The sequence below is a fragment of the Henckelia pumila genome, chromosome 1 (assembly GCF_033568475.1).
Source record: "Henckelia pumila isolate YLH828 chromosome 1, ASM3356847v2, whole genome shotgun sequence".
Taxonomy (NCBI): Eukaryota; Viridiplantae; Streptophyta; class Magnoliopsida; order Lamiales; family Gesneriaceae; genus Henckelia; species Henckelia pumila.
Window position 1 is genome coordinate 178,699,244 of NC_133120.1, and position 10,342 is coordinate 178,709,585.

The 10,342-nt window shown below is 34.6% G+C and overlaps 1 protein-coding gene across 4 annotated transcripts; it reads left to right on the forward strand.

Annotated features, from left to right (window-relative positions):
* Positions 1-6,065: 6,065 nt before the first annotated feature.
* On the forward strand, positions 6,066-9,595 carry LOC140875172 (uncharacterized). 4 transcript variants are annotated; one of them, XM_073278765.1, is made up of 6 exons: positions 6,066-6,212; positions 6,514-7,183; positions 7,292-7,517; positions 7,703-8,755; positions 8,829-8,946; positions 9,026-9,595. In XM_073278765.1, exons 4-6 carry the CDS (start codon positions 8,393-8,395, stop codon positions 9,400-9,402), a joined length of 858 nt encoding a protein of 285 aa, XP_073134866.1. In that variant the 5' UTR covers positions 6,066-6,212; positions 6,514-7,183; positions 7,292-7,517; positions 7,703-8,392; the 3' UTR covers positions 9,403-9,595. The 4 variants fall into 4 exon arrangements, with proteins under 4 accessions (XP_073134866.1, XP_073134867.1, XP_073134865.1 ...); XM_073278766.1 differs by having other exon boundaries at positions 7,058-7,183; XM_073278764.1 differs by having other exon boundaries at positions 6,066-7,183.
* The last annotated feature ends 747 nt before the right edge of the window (positions 9,596-10,342 follow it).

Consider the following 10,342-nt stretch of genomic DNA (forward strand, 5'->3'; position numbering starts at 1 on the left):
TCATTCATGTAAATCATATCAGTTGATAATATCATTTATTCCAATTTATAGGCCAAGAACCTTTAAGTGTTATTTACAGTCTCTTTCGAGTGTCGAGTAAATTTATTATTCTAATGCCAATTTCGATATCACTATCAAAAATCAAACAACAACATAATTGGTTCTCTTTCAATGACCTCAAAGGAACTTGTTTGCCTTCCGAACTCTACAAAAATCCTAGGTTGTGTTTTCCTATGATTCTATTCAAAATACCCTCTCCCGAGTGCCAGATTTCAAATAATATTACACTTCAATTAGTAATCAAGTAATTGAAAGACAATCAAATTAGGAATACACAAATAAATTGTTAAGAATAAATAATATTAGGCAAAATAATATTCAAAACATGTAAATCAAAACAAAATCCGTCAATCTCTAGAAACAACCAATAAGTTTATAATGAAATAATTAAACACATAGACATATTCAAAAATCTCATAATAAATCAAGGCAGATAATAAAAATCATAGAGTAAAGTTGATTCTCCATTCCCAGATGAATTTCCTCTGTCTTGTGATTCAATTATCCCTTGTCGTTTGCTCCCACGTCTCAAATCCGTGTTTCAAGCCTCCTTGAATTTGTAGTTGTGTGTGGTTGTGTTGTTTGGGTGTCACTTCTTCTTCTTTAGATTCTCTCAAATTTGTGTGGCTTTTGTGCGGCTTCTCCCGCTCTACTATGTCCTTGAATTCTTTTTTATATGTCCTTGAAGCCCGCCAAGTAAAGCCCGACAAATCATGTATTTTAAAAACTCAAAAAATCTGCGCACTTCTCGCACAGAGCAGCGCGGGGGCGCTCGGAAAGAGGCGCGGGCTCGCTACTCTTTTGTCTTTTTTTATTTTTTTTGCACAGATCAAGCGCATAGGCGCTACTACAGCCTTTTTTTTGCGCATAATTCTTTAAAAATTCATAACTGGAGTTCTAACCATTAGATCAAGATGAAAATTTTACAACAGCTTTAAAACATCCTAAACTTCAATGTGAACAGTGAATATTGGATTTGGATGTCTTTATCATCTCTAGTAACTTTTGTAAACTTGCAGCTCTGTAATTCCTTCATCCACTTCTTTTTGTTAATTAGCTTCCAATCTTTGCATATCTCAAAAACAATATACAAATACGCATAAAACCGCTCGATATATCAAAAATGTCAAGTTAAATCATATGCAAATTAAGTGCATAAAATGCACTTATCACCTTGCTTCCAACTTGTCCTGTTTAGATGAGCATATGCAAGACATCCAAAGACCCTCAAGTTTGAATAGTCTGCAGGTGTCCCACTCCACTTTTCCATTGAAGTCTTGAAACCCATTGCACTGGATGGACACCTATTAACCAAATAGCAAGCAGTAGATAGTGCTTCTCCCCAGAAGGACTTAGGAAGAGAAGCATTAGTCAACCTACATCTGACCCTTTCCAAAAGAGTTCTATTCATCCTCTCTGTTAGGCCATTCTGCTGTGGTGTTCCTGCCACTGTTCTATGTCTGGTAATGCCTTACTCCTTACACAGCTTAATGAACTTATCTGATAAGTATTCCAGCCCATTATCTGTTCTCAGGTGTTTAACTTTTCGATCACTCTTGTTCTCAATTTCTAGCAGCCATTCTCTGAATTTGTCATAAGCTTCATCCTTAGTCTTTAAGATGAATATAAATACCCTCCTTGAGTAATCATCTATCAAAGACATGAAGTATGTGCTTCCACCATGAGTTTTTGTCCTAGAAAAACCCCATAGATCTGAATGAAAATAGGCCAATGGTTGCTCAGTTGTGTGCTTAGATTGACTGAATGATACTCTTTTTGATTTCCCAAGAGCAGAGCTGTCACACAACTCTAGTGATTCGATCTTGTCTCCACCCAACAAACCTTGTTTTGATAGCTCATGTAATCCATTCTCACATACATGTCCAAGCCTCAGATGTCATAGCTTGGTTCTATCCTGCTGTTCATGAATACTTGATGTACTTCCTGTGATTGTCTCACCTTGTAGTACATATAGGAGGTTCCTTTTGACAGCCTTCATTACAACCAGAGATCCTTTATACACTGAGAGACTTCCAGCTCCTGATTTAAACGAGTAACCCTAAACATCAAGTGTCCCAAATGATATCAAGTTTCTCTTCAACTCGAGCACATACCTCACATTAGTGAGTATTATATCAATCCCATCATGAATTCTTATTCTCAAATTCTCAGAGCCCCTTATCCTGCATGATTTATTGTTTCCTAACAGTACCATTCCCTGTTTATATTCTTCCAACTTATCAAACCAGGACCTTATTGGAAACATGTGAAAGGAGCACCTTGAATCCATTATCCATTCATGGTTTACATCACTTTTATAAACCACCAATACTTCTGCTAAGTGATATCCATCTAAAGCTATGGCCAGAGTACCATCATCTTTGGGTTTGTCCTGCTGTTTCCCTTTCTTTTTGGACAATCTCTCCTAAGATGCCCAACCTTATGACATGTAAAGCACCTTAGATTCCCAAATTTCTATTCTGGTATCTTCCTTGACTTTTCGATCTGGATTTTGGCCTTTGTTTCCCATTGGATTTCCTCTTCTCACTTCTGCCCCTTACCATAAGACCCTCTCCATGTGATTCAGTATTTGTGTTTGACTTTCTTTGAAGTTCCTTGGATTGAATAGCAGACATAACCTCTTCCAACGTTATCTTTTGTTCTTTTCCATAGAGCAGTGAATCCCTAAAATTCTCATAGGCTTTAGGAAGTGCATTCAGAAGTATCAAAGCCTGATCTTCATCCTCAAGCTTTACTTTTATGCTGTCTAAGTCATTCAATATCTTGGTGAATTCCTCGATATGGTCTTCAAGATTCTTATCATCCTTTTATCAAAAAATAATACAACCTCTGTTTCATGTACAGACGGTTAGCCAGGGATTTTGTCATATACAAATTCTCAACATTAAGACACATAGCCGCTGCAGATTCCTCTCTTGCAACGTCTCGGAGTGGTCTGTCAACCAAATAGTTATCACACTGTGTGCTATCTTGAGCAGTTCATCCTTGCTCTTGATATCGGTGGACATCTCCTCCTTCTTCTTGAGGGCTTCCACCAAACCTTGCTGTACCAAGATTTCTCGCATCTTGATTCTCCAGAGCGAAAAATCGTTCTTACCAGTAAACTTCTCAATATCAAATTTTATTGATCCCACCATCTTTTATTAGTTTCCCACAGACGGCACCACTTGTTAGAATCAATAGAACAATTTCTATATTCTGCCAAAATTCACCACACGCACACAGCAACAACAAAAACACAATCCCAGAAATCTGATAAAAATCCAATACACAGATCAATCACCAACTCACAAGAAAGCGATTTAAACAACAAAAGTATTTAGTTCGGAAATAAATTTGCCTACATCCACGGGAGAGCAACACAACACTTTATTAATCAGAAACAAGAAGAAATCCAGCTCTAATCAGAGCTTTTACAAATCAACCAGAAAACTCTAACGCTAGATACAGATTCAATTCAAATCTTCTTTACTTTGAATTCTCACGTCACAATCAGCGCCTCGATTTACACTCTTGATTTCTCTTCTTATTTCTATCTAAAAAATTGTTTGGAGGTTGAAAAATCAGTTGTGTTTCGTAATTCTGTTACTCTGCTTCTATCGCAACTTCGATCTATATTTATTGAGAAACCACCGAAATTCTTCTTGGGCTTTTAGTTCGGTAAGTTGCTTTGCCCACTCTTCAGTCAACATGGCCCAAACACGATAAGTTCTTTATGTCTTGAAGCAATTGATCTGCTTTGATCTGCCTTCTCGCGCCAAGCTCCAAACTTTACGGAAAATCAATATGCTAACTGAACTCATCTGCCCATATACGTCAATCCGATCTAAGTATTTGATCTGACCATGAACTTATCTGACACTAAGCTCATCTGACCACTGTTCTTCAATCTGATCCCTTCTCTTTTCTTTTTTAGTCAAGCTGATAGAAGCACACTTCAACAAAATCATACATAAACTAAACTCATTTTTGTCCACTTCAAAAACACATAATTTGTTTTGGTCTACATCATTTGCCATGATTCCTTTTCTTTAACTTCCCATTTCAAATATCTGAAGTACAAAAAAATGAAGGGATTTGATCAAAGTATATAATAAGAAAGAAAAGATTAGGTGTCTTAGTTGCCATAATCTTTGGTCTTCATCAGACAAAAGTGCTTAGCAAGTCCCCTGTAGCTATATAATAGCTACAATATATTAAGCTTAAGGAAATACTTCGGTGTAAATATTTTTTTTCTTCTACATAAAATTACAATTTTTGATGTGCATGTATTCAATCAATTCATTTATTAGCAGCAGAATCATAAAAAGACACTAATAGTAGATCATAAATAATTAAAAACCTTTTTAGCATAATCATAGGGTTTAGTTTAACCTACCTTAAGGGTAGTACTCTAATAAGAGATCTAACAACCAATGATTTGACACGTCAACCTTATAATATTAATTCTGCATATGGGTTGAGATTTATACTCTCGGGTCAATGATTTGGGTATTACCCATATGGTAGGATATCATTAACCAATGACGGGATCTTCTAGAAATAAGAATAAGGTTGAAATCACGGCCATATATTGACAGTTCTTATGAAAAAGAATCAATAATAAATAAGTCCACATGATTCTGCAAGAAAAGAAATATAAACACAGGAGAGAGCAACATATTTGCTACACCATGTAGTAGGAAAAGACAAAAAAAGCTACACATCGTCGAAAACTTGTTCTTAAAATTTCCACCTTGGTTAAAAGAAAATCGCAGAGAAATGTAAAAGAGTATATTCTAAAAAATGTGATGAGGGTTAATTTATCATCGTCATCAACACTCAAAATAGTAAGCAAAAATGTGACGTAGAACAGCGAGTAATACTATAAAAATACCATCTCACAAAGATTTTAGTAGTTAGTTAATTAACTTTCTACTGTCATACTCCTGGAAAACTTGAGAATGTAATTAACTGGTTAAAGAATCCAGAACGTGATGCAATTGTCAACATTGGATTCTTGAGCTGACTCCGAACTCTGCGAGTGCAGAACGCATTCTAGACAAACATTGTCTCATACAACATATTTGTCTTAGTTATTCCTGATGTTTGAACTCAAATAACATTCAAATATTTTAATATGAACATAAATTAATTAATTTCATATAATTGGTATTACACAAAGTGGATGGTGGTGTATAATTGGTTTAAACTGCTGCACAGTAGACCAGCGAGACAAAATTAAAGGAAAAACTACTTTAATACATTAATATACATATCCAAATGAGCATTCTGAAGTTATATTTCGATACTCTCCTTACATCACCACCACTTTATATTTATATACGAAATCAGCAAATGCATGTTCTCATTCCTAGAATAAGCCATATTTGATTGAACTGTAGCATCGGAATAGGAATTATCTGGCTCTTGGCAATGGCATATACTGGATGATCACATATGGTGCCAAGTTTTTTTTATTTTAATTATAAGTAGTATGTAATAAGGTTCCAGCAATTTGATTAAACCTAAACCACAGGAAAGCCGTTATTAATATAGATTTCAAGCCACTGAATATAGAGAATCTAACATACCGAGAATTCCATAACAGGTGGTGACAAATTTAAGTCTAACAGTAGACATATTTCCTTCATGTTTCCTTTTCAGGAGGTCATAGCAATAAAATTCTGGATATGTTGTTGAATCTTCGATAATGGTTAGCTCAGTCTGTTCTAATCTGTTAATCTTTATGTCTTTCCAACAGTTTTTGTTTTTGTCCCACCCATTCATATAAGGCTATGTTTGGCATGGGTGACAATGGATGATAAAGTTAAAGTTTATAGGCTTGACCCATGTTTGGTTCAGTTTTTCATAAACCTGTTTAATCCTTTCAAGAAAGGACAAACTTGTATTAAATCTGTATAATTAAACCCACCAAAAAACAATGACTAATAATCCACATTTTAATATCACCTCTTTTATTCCTTTTATTCCCAAAATAACCTTTGTCCTACCCACAATCAAAACTAAACCCGTCACTTTCCAACTCTCTCCGCTCCGTAGCGAAGAAGCATGCGCCGAAAGAGGGTTTTCTTCGAGACGAAAAATCTGTGAAATCGAGAAGCAGATTCATACATCGTTCCTCATCGACGGTAAATCCTTGTCTAAATTTGTGATTACGATATTATTTTAAAATGGTGTTGCAAAATTAGATTTCGTGACTGATTTTTCCCTATTCTGATATCATGTTTTTGGTTTCATTGAGATTGTTTGTGGATTTTTTTGAATACATTACTCTGTTGTTTTAATATATTTTTTTCATTTTATGCACGGTTCGATTCCCTTTGTGATTTCATTTGTTTTATTTGTTTAATTCATATACATGCGTGGAATGTTAAAAATAATTGCAAATTTTATTATAAATAATTTGAAATTTGTGGAAATTTATTGCAGAATTTTCATCATTCATTCATCTTTCTGGCCAAATAATGAAACATGGAATAGTGAGTTGGTATAGTGCATTCGGATGCAGCATTTGACATTTTTGTGGAATTTCCTATGCATAATTTTTCTTTAATTCTTGTGAAGTATCTTTGCAAGATGGCCATTAATCGTAGGCACATTCTACTATTTGTGATGCTGCACCAAATCATGTGTCGATCATTTTTTATTTTGTCACTTTTATCTTGGCATCGGCGAAAAATACGTTCCAAACGACTTCGAGAGCCACATCGAACACCAGCTTCGTACAGCATCACACAAAGAATACACGCACAAATGAATCATTTGCATAGGATTACTGAAATAGGAGATGTTCAATGTCTTTTGAACTTGCGGATGAATCGAAACGCATTTGCACGATTGTGTTACTTGCTAACTCATGCTGGGGGGCTCGTAGAGTCTCGATATGTCCATATTGAAGAAAAAGTCGCAATGTTTCTATCAATTTTGGCTCATCACAAAAAATAAGAGTTGCTGGTCATGACTATATACGCAGTGGACACACAATTAGCACTCATTTCCATGAAGTTCTGCGATCAATTCTGTTGCCTCATCCTATACTACTGGCTAAACCGTCCCCTGTCGATCACAATTGCACGAACGAACCTTGGAATGGTTCAAGGTAATTTTAATGCTTTTTATTATATTTAGTACAAATTAAATGTTTAAATTAAAATGTAACACAGTTGCATTAAAAAACTGTAAATTTTATCTATGTTAAATTATATAGGGATGTCTCGGTGCATTGGACGGAACATATATCAGTGTAAATGTACCCAGCTCAGAGAAGGCAAAATATAGAACAAGAAAAGGTACTATTGCAGTCAATGTTCTTGGTGTTTGCAACAGAGACATGAACTTCATATACGCACTAACTGGGTGGGAAGGATCCGCAGCAGATGCTAGAGTTCTACGTGATGCATTGACTCGTGATGATACACTCAAAGTTCCAAGAGGTAAATATAATCTAAAATCTTCAATTAAATAGAACATATATAAGAATTTGTCCACTTTTTAATTGCTATATTAATTTAATTGTTGTATGTAAAAACTGTTGTATGTGTTAATTTAATCTATGTTTCTGGTTTGTATATTTTTTGGTAATTATGTTGGTCACAAAATGGTAAATTTGTGTATGCAGGCCATTATTATCTTTGTGACAAAGGATTTGCCAATGCCGATGGATTCTTGACTCCTTATAGGCGAGTACGATATCATAGAGATGCTTGGGGAAACCGTGCAGTTGGTCCACAAAATTATAAAGAGTTATTCAATTGGAGACATTCTCAAGCTTGTAACGTGATTGAAAGAGCCTTTGGTTTGTTGAAAAAGAGATGGGCCATACTTCGAAGTCCTTCGTTTTATCCACTGAAACACAAAATAGAATTATAATGGCTTGTATGTTGTTACACAACTTCATCCGAATTGAAATGCCCGATGATCCCATTGAGAAAGTGGATGATGAGACAGTCAGTCCAGCCCATGAGATAGAAGAAGATTTCACCAACAATTTCGATGCATCTGATGACTTGGATATATGAAGGGAAAATCTTGCATTGTCGATGTGGAACACTCATTCATAAATCATTCCAATTGTTGTACTTCGTTCATATTATTTTTGCAAGAGATGTAATTCTGAAGTTGATGTTTTTTTGTGACATAGATGCACTCCATGGTTTTATTTAATTAATGAATTTGACTGAAATAGTGTCTTTATATTTTTTTCCTTTAACTTTGTTATTTTATCGTTTAAATTATTTTAGATATTTTGATGTAATTGACTGTTTTGCTGCATTTTCACCAGGATTAGGAGATCAGCAACTTCGTGAACATGGAAAATGGAGCAACATCGCAGAATAATAAAGGCAAAGACAAGAAAACAGATAAAACAAGACGTGGTTGGAGTGAACGTGAGGAAGATGTTCTAATACAAGCATTGAAAGAGGCTGTCATTGAAGGTTGGAAAAGTGGTAATGGATTTCGGGCAGGATACTTGGGTTTCTTGGAACGTCGAATGAAGGCAGCATTCCCCGAGACAAATTTACGTGGCAACCCACATATCAACTCTAAAGTGCATGTGTGGAAAAAACTATATGGCAATTTGGTGACAATGTTAAGTAAAAGTGGAGTAGGATGGAATGATACCGAGAAAACCATTGATGCTTCGAATGAGACATGGGAATCGCTTATTATGGTAGTTTATTTAAGTAAACTTTGTATACTTTTTTACCGCTATAGTAAAATAATTTACTTCTTCATTGTTACAGGTGGAAAACAATGCACGTGCCATGGGAAACAAGAGGTGGATCTATTACAATGATTGGTGTGAAATTTTTGGAAACGACCGGGCAACAGGCGACAAAACTGAGGACATCGTTTCTGCAGGTCTGGATTAATAAAATGACCGTTGAAGTTCCTAACAACATAGGTATGAACCTTGAAGACCTATTTCCTTTGGATGAAGGAGCTGCTGAGTCGATATCCATATCTGTTGCACCATTATCCAAACCAATAAGTGCGAAATCGAAGGGTAAGAAACGGAAGCAAGGGGATGATGATGATGATGCAATAGTTGAAGCCATAAACAATTTTGCTGATGTAACCAAAAATACAATGACGAACCTCATCAAACAACTAGCTGCAAAAGCATCTTATGAGAAGATGTCTGCCGCACAAGAAAAAGTTTTAGATGCCATGGAATCAATTCCAGAACTGACGGAGGACGAGAAAGTGAGTGTTACAGAGATATTGGTTGACAACCATAAAAAATTATCACTTTTCTTGCGTTACGGGCATGGCGGAAGATTGAGCTTAGCAAGAAAGCTGCTTAGAGGAGGGTAACACAATGGCTTCTAGCACAATAGTGCACTTTTGGGCTAATAATATGTTGATGTAATTATTTTCATCAACTATATTTTTCAGACATGTTATGCAGTTTTTTTTTCGAATTGGATGATGCAGATCGAATTTATATTTTGTGGCATTTTTCAGCATGTTTTGTAAATGAATCAAGCTTTTTGATTGAATGCTTAAGTCCATTGTGTCTGAATATGGGATGTTAGGAAAATTTCCATAAAGTTAGCATTGGACTAACTTGTGAAAGAACTTGCAAAATGTTCAAAAAATTGAAGGGAAATTAATTTTGTTCACGGCTTTGCTGCTATCATTTTCCCCCCATATTTATATAATGATGTTTATGGATCGGTTAATCGTTCGAATCAAACCAAAATAAAAAATTTGGTTTGAACCGAAAACCGAACAAATAATTCGGTTCAACTTTTGGTTTTTTATTTTTCGGATTTTCGATTTTCCGATTTGGTTCGATTTTTTTTTTGGTTTAACCGAACCGAAAATAGGGTTTTTTTTTCCTTTTATATTTTTTAAATCATGTTTTGCATTTTTAAATAATATTTTTTATGAATAAAATAAATAATAATAATAATTAATATTTAAAATAATAATAATAATAATAATAATAATAATAATAATAATAATAGTAATGACAAAAGAAGTGAATTTCGGTTTTACATGGGTATTAAGTTTTATTAAGGTTGGGGGTATTTTGGTCATACTATAAAATCATGTTCACTTAATCCTAAACATAAAAATCAAACAAAACATAGTATTATTTTATCACACATAGTACATATCCTCCTCTATCATTATTTTAGTAACTCATTTATTTATCAATCAATAATCCCATCATTCATACCAAACATAACCTAAAAGTTCTAAATTGAATCGAGCATAAATAGTATTAACATATATTAGAATAAAAATC

Bases quoted from the DNA above. Each gene is read 5' to 3' on its own strand.
- LOC140875172 (XM_073278764.1), top strand. From the start codon at position 8,393: ATGGAAAATGGAGCAACATCGCAGAATAATAAAGGCAAAGACAAGAAA. The intron at 8,756-8,828 runs GTAGTTTATTTA...TCATTGTTACAG, and splicing joins CATGGGAATCGCTTATTATG to GTGGAAAACAATGCACGTGC. The intron at 8,947-9,025 runs GTCTGGATTAAT...CTTTGGATGAAG, and splicing joins TGAGGACATCGTTTCTGCAG to GAGCTGCTGAGTCGATATCC.